The sequence below is a fragment of the Ochotona curzoniae genome, unplaced genomic scaffold, assembly GCF_017591425.1.
Source record: "Ochotona curzoniae isolate NIBS_2020 unplaced genomic scaffold, NIBS_Ocur_1.0 contig_3037, whole genome shotgun sequence".
NCBI lineage: Eukaryota > Metazoa > Chordata > Mammalia > Lagomorpha > Ochotonidae > Ochotona > Ochotona curzoniae.
In genome coordinates, this window is record NW_024465699.1 from 1,523,182 (window position 1) to 1,538,048 (window position 14,867).

At 37.9% G+C, this 14,867-nt stretch overlaps 1 protein-coding gene across 2 annotated transcripts in view; it reads left to right on the forward strand.

Annotated features, from left to right (window-relative positions):
• The window catches only part of DPP10 (dipeptidyl peptidase like 10), a 1,236,914-nt gene that overhangs the window by 1,074,503 nt on the left and 147,544 nt on the right, over window positions 1-14,867 (forward strand). For both annotated transcript variants that reach the window (XM_040979106.1, XM_040979105.1), the window contains exons 6-7: window positions 10,883-10,935; window positions 11,024-11,105. In XM_040979106.1, the coding sequence (XP_040835040.1) occupies window positions 10,883-10,935; window positions 11,024-11,105 (135 nt within the window). The remainder of the gene's footprint in view (window positions 1-10,882; window positions 10,936-11,023; window positions 11,106-14,867) is intronic.

The following is a 14,867-nucleotide window of genomic DNA, read 5'->3' on the forward strand; positions in this document are numbered from 1 at the left end:
AAAAGGCTTCATTTCCATGAAATGAGGAAATAATCTATTCATGACAGCTGCTGGGAAGGGTAATAACTGCTATTCTAAATCACCTACTTTGCTCAGTTAACACAAATACTTGTGTGTTGGACAGTAGGGATTTTTTAAATTTCTACCACTAGGTAAAGGTAAGGCTGAGAATTGGATATTCCTGTTTTGTCATAAATGCCTACGCCTGCATCAACATACCAGAGAGAAAACAACTGTGTTGATACTTATACGACGTTTAAATACACTTTTGTGTGAATTGAAAGCCTTCCTGTATAGCTGTTAACAACTGACCTGTAGGAGTTAATCAGGCTAACAACCCAGTATTTTCTTTTTTTTTTAAGATTTATTTTTATTATTTTTTTATTGGAAAGGCGGATATACAGAGAGGAGAGACAGAGAGGAAGATCTTCCGACCAATGATTCACTCCCCAAGTGAGCGCAACGGGCCGATGCTATGACGGTCCAAAGCCAGGAGCCTCTTCCGGGTCTCCCACGCGGGTGCAGGGTCCCAAAGCTTTGGGCCGTCCTAGACTGCTTTCCCGGGCCACAGGCAGGGAGCTGGAAGGGAAGTGGGACTGCCGGGATAGAACTGGCGCCCATATGGGAACCCGGGCGTGCAAGGCGAGGACCTTAACCACTTGCGCTACCGCGCTGGGCCTAACCAACCCAGTATTTTCGAATGCTGGTACAAAGTAAATAGTTTAGTAATTCGTGTGGCAGGAACTCACTTGGATTAACAAAAAAAATCTAGTATATATATGGATACATATACATATATTATAAATATTTTATATGTACAAAAATTGGCATTGTCAATGAAATCATTACTCTGCACATCAGCGCATTATGCTGAAAATAACAAATATGAGTCACTGATAATTTGATATTGTATAGTAACTTTGTGTTATAGGTAATATATGGATGTTTTCTCCTGATATGATGTGCTTGCTTAATAAGTAAAATATGAGGAAATTATCTTACACACAAAAGTCCTGTGGTTCTCATGATGGCTGTGGTTAATATATAGGCTTATTGGATAATATTTTGGGAAGAACAGACTTACCTGACATGGGAAAGTGTTGGCTGAGCCATTTTGATGGCTCATCTTTGTTTTTGTTTTGTTTTGTTTTGTTTTTACAGGAAAGTGGGTAAGACCATTGTTTCCACACTAATGTCATCATTTCCCCCCTGTATCTGGGAACAAGGGAGAAACAAAAACAGAAGCCTCACCCAGCCTCCCACCCTTCCCAGGTCCCTGACATGGGGCATGCTCCGAGGGTCCTGCTCATGCAGTTTGGATAGTTCAACAGTTCTGCATTGCTGCCTAACTCACTGCTCCCAGCATGATGAAACCTTTTCAGAATCCACTGGCTGACATAGTCTCTTCATGGTTTAGGTTCTTATTTGGAAATATCCACAAAGAAACTTCGTCTGAGGTGATCCCAGACCTGATTCTTGTGTGTGCTTGCCAGTACAAGGTCCGTCTCCCCAGTCATCTTATGCATATGATGGTCATTGCAATTGTGAGGTCATTTCTGTTTCCAGCCCTGTCTTCCACACAAACCAATTGTTGTTACAGTCCAGCCCAATCCTGCCCACTTCATACTCGGTCTTCACACAAACCAGTGGGAGCTGCAGCCTAGTTGGGGCTACTCCCTATAACCCACACCAAGCCTGCACACTACCCTGGTTCCCATGCATGCCACAATGTACTGCAGGCTTGTTCAGTCTGTCCCACATCCCATTTACTTCTGTATGTCAGTGGGCATTGAAGCCTCTTTCAACCAAACCAACCCTACTATCCAGCCCACACACATACTGGCAGGTGCCTTTCTGTCTAGCCACCCCTGCCCTTGTCCCGGTTTTCGTGCTCTGCAGTACGAGTGGTAAACCAAGAGGGAGTTGCCCACTGTTTCCCTCCTAGGCCTCTCCCACTCCCTGATTATGCACTCTCTTTGTGATTCTGGAGTTTACCTTGACAGAATTAGCTCCCTGTGCCAGCCTCTGCCAGCTGGTGCTGTGGCAAAGCCCAACCAACCCTCACACACCCTAATGTTTGCTTGCACCAGTCAGAATAGTCAGCCCAGCCTGGCTTTTCCATGATCTAGCTCACCTGAGGTCCACAGGTGTCATAGCACTCACTGGTCTGATCTGCCCCCATCCCAACCCACGCTCTCCAGTCAGAGTGCTTGTCTAGCAGGGTAGCCCACATTCCCTCAGCTGACACCCCCCCCCCACTCCAGTTCTCACGTGTGCTGTTCAGGCGCTGCAACCACATCTGGCTCACCTCACCTTGGCATTCTGTAATGTGCACTGGTTTGTGTCGCGACCAAACCTGGCCTGACCCACACTCTGTTCTGCTGCTTGGACTCGCCAGCAGGTGATGTGAACTGGTTCAGCCTGGTCTGCCCCCCAACCTATGCCAAATGTATGCTGCTGGGTATCTTTCTCTGCCCTGGTCTGGGTTGCTCCCTACCATGGTTCTTGCACTTACTTGCAGGGGCTGTGTTCCAAGAGAGGAGTTTCCCAAGCTCCTCTGACAGACCTCTCACCATGCCAGAACTTGTGCGTACTGGTGGGTCCATGGGTTAGCCTGCTTAGTCCACATCCTGTCCTGGTAGGAACAGTGGTCTTTCAATGGCTCATTTTTTTTTAAGATTTGAGTTATCATTGATCAATTTTCCTGAGCAAAGAAATATATTAAATAAAACTATATATTTCATACATTCTCATTTAATTGTCAGCTTTTATCAACCTGAAGTATTGCTAAAGTTGTTATATTTCAATTCAAAATGAATATACTATGAATGATAAAATTGAAATAGCAATATCCTATGGTTCCCCAGTGGAAAGTCTACTTAACCCAAATAAATAAGCAAAATATAAATGTTACTTTAATATGTATTTTGCATAGGCATGGCATCAAGATGTCTGCAACTAACAGAATAAGAAATCTGGTTTTATGGGAGAAGTTTGACTATATTATCAGGCTTATTAGTATGTTTATATGGTTTTACAACACAAACAAACCTAAACTTGATGTTCTTGGTCAAATTCAATTTCAGAATCACCACCCTGGGTACTCTGTGGTGAGCTTGATAATAGAATGCAGGATTTTTTTTTACCGTTGTCTACATACAATGTCATGATACTCTTAAACAGAATGATGGATAGAGGATATTGTGGATGAGCTAGAGTAATATAACGATATGGGAAAAACAGTGGGGGATGGGAAAAGAGAGGGTAGAATGGGAAATCACTGGTTCTGGTTTGAATCATGAAAACTAAAACCAAACAAGAAAAAGAAGGATTAAAATTTTAAAAAGTGATATATAGTTTCTGTCAAAACACAAGAAAAGTATGTATTTTCCTTTTTTTATTATGGTAGAAATGGCATAATTTTAGTTACATATAGTTATGTTAATTGCATGTCTTGATTAAATAGCACCAGCCTGTAAGTTTATATTGAGGACTAAGGAATCGAGTCATAGTGTAGAATACTACCAGAATTCATGGTTGTGCTTTTTTGTCTCTGCTGTATTTTCTTTTATGGTTTGTTCAAAGTTCAAAATGCTTTCAATATTCAATAGTTTTAGATATTTTATAGTACATTTATCTTTTAAATTTATGAATAATATTTCTAGCAAGAAGGTTTCCTTTCTTGTACCTGTACTTCTTAACTGCAGGATGTATATACACCCTAACAAACAGCAGATCCATGACCCACTCATTTTAAAAACCATTTCATCATCCCAGAGCCACCTTGGCATCATCATACCACTCGCTTCCAAGTGAAACAAGCATCCATGAGTTCATATTTTCCTTTCTCTTACTGACTTGCATCCTCACAGTTCAGTTTCCTAACCATTTGAGTCCATGGCCAATGCATAATCCTATTTTAAATATCCTACAAACCATGAGAATGGGTGAAATTTACATCAATTCAGCAGTTTCACTGCAGTGCAGAAAATGCCATGGTGTCCAGAGAGACAAACTTCTGCTTTCAGCATTAATAACTAGAATATCTTGTCCTTTTTTTTTTCTTTTAACTGTCTTTGGCATCAATTCTTATAAACATCTTAGGTAGTAACTGCTATTCTTTGAAAAAAAAAAGTTGTGAAAGCCAACTACAGGAGAAGGAAATTTACATTCTTAATCCAACCACAGTAGATGAACTTTCCAAATTAAATCTACCTTTACTGTGGCAGTCACAGTTAATTCATGCATGTTCCTGACAATAAATCCTTGAATAGTGGCTGATTTTGGTCTTTTGAATATGAATTGTTTTTGCAAATTTGTAGTCATCCTTCATGTTCCAGTTCCTGAAACACCGTTTACAGAGATTTAATCATAAAGCACATTATAACCACAATGTAGCTGGGATTGTCTGTGTTCCATGCTTAAACTTTGCTTTGAGTTTAGACTTTGCACAGCTATCAAGTGAATTACAAGCAATATCTTCTTGATGTTGAATTACATTTTATAATGTGGAGAGTGCTTCTAAATTTCATGGGAATTGAACTCACCAGAGCGTTCTGATTCACAAAACAAAGGGCTTGTGATTTCCACTAAAGCATCATTTATTTTGGTGCAAAAAAAAAATGTTGGAATCAATGTATGTTTTTCCCATAATGAGCATTTCTCATAAAGAATTATAGATATACAAAACAGCACTCAAACTCAAATTGTGAGTCTGTTTTCCTGAAACTTGTTGCATACCATGGCATGTAAAACATTCAACAGAGTCTCATATGTAGCAAGTGCTCAGTTAAAAAGTTGTTGGCTAAGTAGTATTCCATGGAGTAAATGTAGTGCGTTTTCTTTATCCATGCATCCAGCGATGGTCATCTGGATTGTTTGTCTTAACTGTACTGAATTGTGCTGCAACAAATATGGAGTCACAGGTAGCTTTCCCATGTGCAGGTTTTTTTTTTTTTTCATTTGAATGTATTCCCAGGAGTGTGATACCTGGATCATATATTTGGTCTCTTTCCAGTTGTCTGAAGAATCTTCATACTAACTACCATAGTGGTTGCACTGGTTTAGTACTTGGACACAAAACAAGAATAAAATCTTGCCATTTGCAACAAAATGGACCCAGCTGGAAACGACTATGCTTAGTGAAATAAGACAATTACAGCAAGATGAATATTTTTTTATCTCTGATATGTGACAACTACACAGTATACAGAGAGAGACAGAGAGAAAGAAATTAGCATTTGGGATTAGTAACAACCTGGTTTTACCAGTTTTCTATAAATATTCATATTATTTGCTTTGGGTTTTCTTTGTACTTACATTGCAGCAGTTTCTGCCTTCACATTCTTTCATGATAATTGTCCCTCTGTTTCTGTATGCAGTATATCAATAAGACTTACCTTGTAAGGCTGGATGGATGGTGAAAAATTATTTCAATTTCTGTTGGTTTCAAAATCTCTTTATTTCACCCTCATTTGTAAATCAGAGTTTTGCTGGATATGTAATTCTAAGCTGCCTTTTTTTTTTTTTTGAAGGACTTTGTGTCTCTCCACTCTGTCATAGAGTTTCTGATGAGAAATTATGTGATAATCTAATTGGGGTCCTCAGTATCTGTCTTTTATCTTGTGCACAGTTTAGTTGTTTCCTTTATACTTTGCTGTTGAAATTTGGTTGTAATGTGTTACAGTCAATATTTTTTGTAATCATGTCTTTTAGGAGTTCTGTTTTTCTGTCTGTATTTGCATGTCCCATTTTTCTCCAAACTAGGAAATTTTCTTTGCTATCTCAGTAAATAGATCCCCGATCCAGTCTGTGTTTTCATACCTTCAGAAATTCCTAAGACACATATGTTTGTTCATTTGCTGTTATCCCATAAATGTCAAGCACTGTTTTCAGAGTCTGCTTTCAACAACTTCTCCTCCCCACTTCCCCCTGCTCCTTGTCTTCCTCCCTGTCCCTCTTTCTTTTTTCTTCCTCTTTCTTCTTTTGTCTAGCTGAAAATGTTTCAATTTTCCAAGGATTTGTTTTTTTAGGAGACATTTAGCATGTCTATTATCTTTTTCTTCCAGTAATATTTGTGTACTAGGATCATCAGAGATTACTTGGGATTTCACATGTGAACACTTGCCTCCTTGATGACGTTTAGGTCCTGGGGGTTTGCAATGATTCCTACACATGTGAGCTGCCTTACACTGTCTTAGCCAAAATTGAACGAGTTGATACTGTGGATAGTTACAACAGTTATTCTGTAAACAGATGTCCTTCACAGCAGCGCTTTTGTGTCCTGTGTTCTGCATTTTGTGCACTTACATGTTCGTTTATTTTTGCTGTTCAGATCATGTCCCACCTCTGAATTCTACTCCCAAGCATGCTGACTTATCAGTCTTGGGTTCTATAGTCAAGACAGTTATCATGAACTTGTGCTGATAAGCTTCATTCAAACATGAGCTACAATGTTATTTGTCATGGGATTTATGCCAATGATTCAGCTATGTATATTAGATAAACAAGAGCATATGTGGAATGAGAATAAAAATTGATGAGAAACAAATATGATCCAGTTTCATAAGAACTAAACTCCATATTTCTGCTAGAATGTGCGTTTCCCAATTATCTACGTTAGTGCTTGTTATGACATTTTAAATAGTAAAAGCTACAGATAATGAGAATTAGGTTTTCCATTACTTGTCTTTAACTCTAGCAATCGTTTATTTTCTTGAAGTTCCAGTGTAATGTAAAGATGTTAGCTGTTAGATTGAACTTTATGCAAATGATGCTTTCTGAATCTGCCAATAACAAGCTCAGTTATCTCAAAGCCAGCTTCCAGTAATATACTTTGTTCAGTTTTGCCAAAACAGTGTTTGCTGTTAATAGTCACACTCTGTAATCAGCAAGAGAGCATCCTTTGCAGAGGTGGGTTGAACACACACTAAAAACAGTAAAGTGATAAAATATGTTTGGCCGCAAAAGCCTCCTATTATCCTTAGTTGACTATTATGATGTGGCCACCAGTGTTTACTGGAAAGAGAAATGCTTTTCGTGCTATAGATGACTTGATTTTATCATTCATTATGAAAGCAAATCTATTTAGCTAACACTTAAAGGGAACCTAAAATTTTAAAAAATGAAGTATGTTGAAAAGATAGAAACAGCATCCAAGAAAGAGGAGATTGAGGACAGAGTGGGGCAGAAAGACTGAGAACAACCCTTCCTAAAAATATTTCCAAAATTCTAATTAATAAAAAATGAGAAAGAAGTAAAAGAAATCGTATAATATTGTTCAACATACCTCCTCCTTCAACTCAATGCCCTTTGTATTCTGATGTGAGAAAACATATTTAAATTATGAGAAGCAGCAATTGTGATCTGGGAATACATAAAATGCATACACACAGATACATAAATTAGAAGATAGTGATTTTAGAATAAAACTAAGCTGTGAGCGAAAGGCCAGGTTCTAATTATCTTTAATAGCTGACTCTGTATGCATATGGATTAGCTCAAAATTATAACTTAAGATTTCAACTTGCTATGAATTTGCAGGCAAGTCAGGGTTGATTTCTTTGTTTTGGCCTTCCACCTGACCTATAACACAGCTTTAGCAATGAAAACCAGAAAGCATATTTATAGATCACCTTTTATATTCACATTACCTGGAGGGCATCTTAGTCCATAGAGAAGAATCAGCAACCTCTGTAGCAAATTAGAAGAAAACCAGCCTCCAAAAGCTGCACACAGTTATGCCTCAGAGGTTGTTTTGGAAATCTGCTTTTCCTAAAACAACAATGTGTGGCCTGCATGAAAGACCCGAAGTGAAGACCGTTTGTTAGCTAACTAATGGATGCTATGAATAGTCTCTTCTTATTCAAAAATTTAATTGACAAATGTATCTGTTTTGAAAACCAAGAGCCTATTTGGATCTTTGCTTTGGTAACAAAACATTCTGAGACAGAAATACATGCTGACAGTGGCAATCATATTTCTCATCTTTTCTTCCCCTAGAGTGGAAGGTTAAAATTTTAGGATTTGAGTCAAATACAGAATTTTATAGAATAATATGTGAATAGTAAAACAGACAATGGGAAAATTATATTTGACCCATGACTATAAAAGAAATATCTGGTTTATAATATTCCAAAGCAGACAGAAGAATTAAACTTCATTATAAAGCACAATGCTGGACCCAGCACAACAGCTCAATGTCTGCAACCTCACTTCCCAAGTGCCAGGATACCGTATGATTACCAGTTCATATCCCAGTTGTTCCACTTCCCATCCAGCTGCTTCTTTGTGGCCTGGGAAAGTGATGTAAGATGGTCCAAAGGCCATAGGCACCCATATAGGAGACCCAGAGCAAGTTCCTGGCTCCCTGGCTCCTGGCTTTAGATCAACTAAGCTCTGGCCGTTGTGAACCCTTGGGAAGTGAAACAGTGGTTGAGGATCTGTCTCTCCTTCTCTCTGTAAATCTGCCTCCCCAATAAAGACAGATGAAAAAAAAAAAAAAAAACCAGTGCTGTTATAAATGGGAATGATGTTTGATCCTCAATGCATTAAAATTATCTGTATGATACGAGGCCCTTGGTGCTTGACTGAAGGTATTACTGCAGTCAGAAGACATTACAGTTTGACTTCAGAGCTTTGATAGCATTGTAGCTGTGCAATGCACTTCCACTCTACAAATAAAGGAAAAGCTTATGACTGCATACTGAAAAATTAAAATATTATTGGAATCTGCATAAGTCCAGGAAATACTTTTTTTCTTAGTGCACCCAGGTATACAGTTAGTTAGTTTTAGCTTAGAGAAAAATGTTGCACTTCCATCACAAACTCATTATCTCTTTCCTCATTGTCTACGAGAACTTTTTTCTCCTGCCTTTTCATTGTTCCCAAATTTATTATAAGTAAAAGCCAAAATATAAACTTTTTTAATGAATCTTGATAATTCTATGTTGGAGATTTATTTTTGCCTAATCACAGGTGTTGTAATCCTTGAAATATTTACCTTTAAAAAGAAAGAGTGTTATTGTGGGAACTTAGGACTTGATTCTAAGGATGATCATTCTTGCTTTGTTTTCTCTTTGCTCCAAACATTTAAAATATTTTTAAAATTTAAAATGAAATGAAATTATTGAAGATTTATTTTATATTCATTGGAAAGATAGATTTAGAGAGAGAAGGAGAAACTGAAAGATCTTCCATCCACTGATTCACTCCCAAAGTGGCTGCAATCGCCAGAGCTGAGCTGATCTGAAGCCAGGAGCCTCCTCCTGGTCTCCCACATGGGTGCAGGTTCCCAAGGCTTTGGGTGATCCTGCACTGCTTACCTACCTGGACGGGAAGTGGAACAACCAGGATTGAATCAGTGCCCATATGGGATCCTGCGGCTTGGAGGTGGAGGATTAGCCAGTTGGGCTCTTGCCGTGCCCAAAACAATATTCTTAAGGATGGAATATAAAAAGCTCTTGAAGTTCACTTAATTTAATTTAATTATATATAGATATGTCGCTGTCCCGCAGCGACAAACCTTGGTGCACGGAGCCGATAATAACACACGTGGACCCTGACTGATGGTCAAAGCTGAAGTTTATTAGGGGCCTCAGACTTTATACACTGAGAGTCTGTACTGTTTCCCTCTCTTGATTGGAGTTCCTTTTGTTTTGTATTTTCCACCAGGTGTTCTCATTTACATGCTGTTTATACCAAAGGTAGCCATTAGGTTGTTGTCATGCAAATACTGTCCAATGAACTGCAAACCTGTGCTCGCTGACCTTCCAGGCTCACAACGTCCTCCTACATAGATATATAGTGTATCCTAGATAACGAGAAAAAGAAAAAGAACTCTCACTGCTAATATAATCCCTAGATATACATAATTGCTTCCCTGACCACCAGGCCAGTGTTGAGATGAGGAAATCCAGATTTCCCATGTAAATGGCAAGGACCCAATCACCTGAGCCATTTCTTACTGCCTTCCTGGATCTTTAATGGCAAGGAGCTCATGCTATGGGGACCAAACCCATGACCAGAAGTCGGACAATTTGACCTAGCACAGTTGCTATGATCATTTATAATCCCATTTTGTTTTCACCAAAATACACTTAAACTTGTGCAATTTTCCTTATATTCATTGCTCAGTAAACATGAACTACATGTTGCATGTCACATGACACTGCCATAGAATATGCAGAATGAAAAGGTAAAGCATAACTGTGCCTGAGAACATTCTACTCAGAAAAGGGGTCAGACTGACAATATTTACAAACTTTACAGGGTGAGAAATATCATGCACATCACCAATCAACTGTGCTGCGCAGAGGACAGAGTTCCATGGAGCAGATTGGTCCGAGCTCAGTGCAAGGACAGTGGCATAAGCAGGGGAGAATCCCTCTTTCTCCCTTCAGAGTTAAGCTTGGATGTGCCAGAAAGGTAGATTGGTTAGGACATATAAAGGAAGAATTCATCCAATTTGATTAAAGTATAGACCAAAGAAAATGAGGGAGTGGATGACAGGGGCGTGAAAATCATGTAGAAAGTAAGACACCAAAGCACATTACGGAACATGGAGTGTTTTGGGGTTTATTTTCCTAGGCAATTTTAATCAAGAAAGTAGTGTGAGCATAATTATATCAGAGATAAGACAGATTGAATAAAGGATGAAATCAATGTTATGAAGAAGAATGGATAAATCCCAAAATTTGAATATTTCACATGTTGCTTTTTCCCTAACAGCAATTGCTTAATCTCCTGTATATATAGGTCTATAGACATGCCTGTACACCTGGGTTAATATAAAGCTCTTATTTTATCAAATATATGTGTGTATTACATTAGAAGTTTTATTTCCATTGATATTTGACCACTCTTTTTTAAAAACCTTTTTCAGATATTTCATTATTCGTACACTGCTTCATACGTGATTTACAACATACACACTAGGTAAGTTGTTTGATTTCCTGGGTTTTGTGAGACATCATTGGTGAATATATAAATCTTCTCATGTAAAAACTGTTTGGGTTTTTTCAAGGGAAGTTTGGGAGTTAAACCCCCCAGAAGTGGAGGATTCCGTCTTGCAGTACGCGGCCTGGGGTGCGCAGGGGCAGCAGCTGGTAAGCACAGGTGCTCGCGCCACATACTGTTGCTTGCGCTTCTCTGGAAGATGCTCACGGAGCTCGTTGCCTTGTGAAAGCTGGTGTTCCGCTAGGTTCCTTCACGTCTTTTACCTGGTGTTCTGACTGTTCATATGGCAAACGATGCTAGTATTATAATAGCAACTAATTAAAAGAAAGACAAGTCCTTTCATAGTATGTGTGATTGAAATGCTGTCAGTGAGATCAGAAAAATCAAAGGGACACTACAGCCAAGTCCAGTACAATGTCCATTACCTGCCGTTTTCAATTTTCAAACAGAACCTCAAAAGAGCTAAATGCACTGTTTGGAATAAAAAAAGGTTAAATCAAAATTTGCAATACTCTCTTAGGAGAAAGTTTTTGTCACTTATATTCTGAAATTACCACGAAAGTCAAAAAGAAAATAATTGATATCTAAGAGAAATGAACATTTTGTATACTTGTATCCATCATAAACATTATTTTAGAGAGACGCTGCTTGTACTGGTATTGCTTAGTCCTATAGCAGATGTATATTCAAAAATAATAAGTCTGAATCAGATGAGTTGTGAATTGTTCGTTGTTTCTACACCTGCTAACGACAGAGTTCCATGCCTTGATCAACTTCCAAATTTTCCAGCATAAATATATATATCTCAAATATATATATATTTATCTCAAATATATCTCAAATATTTGAGAAAGACACAGGTATAAACAGGTATTCAGACATCTGCGGCTGGGCCATGGCAAGAGTTGGGAATTAGAAAATGATGTGAGCCTGGTGTGTGTAGCAGAAACTCAGTTCTTAAAGTGTCCTGCTGTCTGAGGACTTTATATTGGCTGGAAGTTGGAGTAAAAAACAGAGCATCAAAAACAAGCAGTCTGCTGTGGCATGTGGCCTTAGCTGGTCTAGTAAAATGCTTGATTACTTCTCAGCATTTAAACGTGTGCTCTATGGTGATTGGTATTAAATAAGTACTTCTTTTGTCATTATTAACATTTGATGCTGCTCTGAGCTAGGGTAATTTTTCATAGCTGTTGCTTTGTTTGTGTTGCCTCACTTGGGAGATACCTTTAAGTATAGTTCACTCATTTCCTTTTTGAATGTATGAGAAAGAATTCCTATTTGCTCTGGTTCTTGATTGCTCAGCCTGTCTTCCAACAAGTATATAATACTTAAGGTTTTCCTTTTCTACAAAAAGGATTTAACTATTTTGTGATATATTTCTGAAATGTATGCTTTGAATTTTTTATTATTTAAAAATCTGTATAGATAAATCATACTTTTTAAAGTGAAATCATAGTCTTTTTGAATGTTTCAAGTGGGCCACCTATGACTAAAGTCTTGAACCATTTCAAATAACTTTTTGGATATAAGGTTACAATGCTATGTGTTTTCAGTGATGTTTCATATGACCAACTATCATCCCATCACCTTTTATTGGGAACTTCATCCTAAAGCTGCTCATCTGCAGTGTCTCCTTTCACATGTGTATGAGGGCTTTTCTGGATATTTTTCGGCTGATTTGCCTTTGCATGTACTAAGGCAACAGAGCATTAATTAAAATGCTTACTAACAGATCATGCAGCTTCCGGTGCTCTCCACTTTCACGTTAGTTTTGGCTGTTCTTGTTTTGTTTCTCTTTCATATAGTTGTCCAAACTTTAGGTATTGACTTTGGGAATTTGAGTGGCATGATTTAAAAAATGAATCTTTTTGGGCAACCTGTTTTCAATGATGCTGAACCTTTGCTGGTAATCATTTTAAAAGTCTTTTGTAATTTGAGAGTCCTATTGTGTCTCAACAAATTTTATAAATTTGTATCTAAAGATCTACACCTTATAATTATGCTCTTTAGAATACTCAGAGTATTCAAAACCTGGTTTGTCACTGGTGAGTAAAAATGTTCTCAAATTATTTTTTTATGTTTCTATCTATTCATATAGCCATAGAGAAACTTCATTTAACCTTCCTCATTTCAACTTTTGTACTTTCACTTTTTATATACATATGGCACTGGTTAACCTAAGAATATATCTAAACATGGTAAAAGTAGTATTTTGGTGAGAAAAGGATAATGCTAGGATTCCAGGATTAAGATTCACTTTTTTTTTTTAGTTAATTTTGCTCATTTATTCAATTCTAAAAATATTCAGTTTTCCAATTTACAGCAGAAATTTACATTAACATACATTATCCTTTTCACGGAATTTATGCTATGTTTCTTCTTCATTATTAATATAATTTGTGAATATTCATTTTTTTTCCTGATCATTTTGGTAAATATTTGTAAGTTTTATAATCATCTTCTCAATGCAGAAAGTTTCAAATTTATTTTATTCTTTAATTTGTAATGTCACTGTTTTCTTCATCTTTTCTGATAACAAAGTTATAAAAGGTGATGTAATAGAATTTTCTCTGAATCGATCCTGATCAGCAGCCAATCAGTTTGATAAGAAGCAGTAGATAGGATTTTATCTAGTGCTTTTAACTTTCCATTGAAATGAGTTTTAAGAGGATAATTTTTCTTAGTGTTTTTAAGCTCCTCGGTCAATGTCTTCATCCTGTTTCTATCTAGTAATTACGAGAGATAAACACTGACTTTAAGCTTGCAGTATCTTTGAAAGACTGGAATTCCCTGCACGCGTAAAAATTAAATTGCTCTTTAATAATGGCCGTATGAACTAAAGGAAGTTTTTTTTTTCCCTTCATCCTCAATTTCTACCTCTATATCTGATAGATGCCATCCTTATATCACTGTAATAATTTTTTTTGGAAAATGCAAACTATTGTCTTGGATGTCTCTTAAATTCATTAGTCTGGGCCCGGCGCGGTGGCGCAAGTGGCTAAGTCCTCGCCTAGCACGCCCAGGATCCCATATGGTCGCCGGTTCTAATCCCGGAAGCCCCGCTTCCCTTCCAGCTCCCTGCCTGTGGCCTGGGAAAGCAGTCGAGGACGGCCCAAAGCTTTGGGACCCTGCACCCGCGCGGGAGACCCGGAAGAGGCTCCTGGCTTCGGATCGGCATAGTATCGGCCCGTTGCGCTCACTTGGGGAGTGAATCATCGGACGGAAGATCTTCCTCTCTGTCTCTCCTCTCTGTATATCCGCCTTTCCAATGAAAAAATAATAAAAATAAATCTTTAAAAAAAAAAATTCATTAGTCTAATAGGAAGTAGTACTGAATATTTCATATAATTTGCTGTTCTTTAATATTCAATACATTTAATGTAGGACTTCAAACAAACACAGGGAAAAATAAGGTTTGCTGTAAAACATTGAAAAATTGCACACAAAAACTTAGCAGGTAGTAGATAGGAAGTTCCTTAAACGTTGTGTTTCACAAAGGAATGCTATATGGCACTCTGTAGTAATTGTCATTTCTAAAAAAAAAATGGTTGAATGGCTGAATAAATAATTACATGCAAGCCAGTGATTTAAATTCAAAAAATGGATGAAGCAGTTATGAAACCATGGATTATAGGCCAAATGGCTTCTTTAATTTAAGGATGCTTTACGTGAGTCTAGAGAGAACAGCCATGTGAGGGTGGATGGAAGCCATGACTTCCAGTTTCCTGGAACTACCTACGCTTGGAGGCAGCAGGTAGTGGCTCCAGCTCTCAGACCACTGTAGCCCTAAAAGAGAGCCAGATTGCATTCCTGGATCCCAGCTTCAGCCCAACCCAGTCTTAACTTCAAGATGTATTTGAGGAGTGAAAGTGAATCACACAGATTAAAAAAAAAGTTCTTTCTCTCTAGCT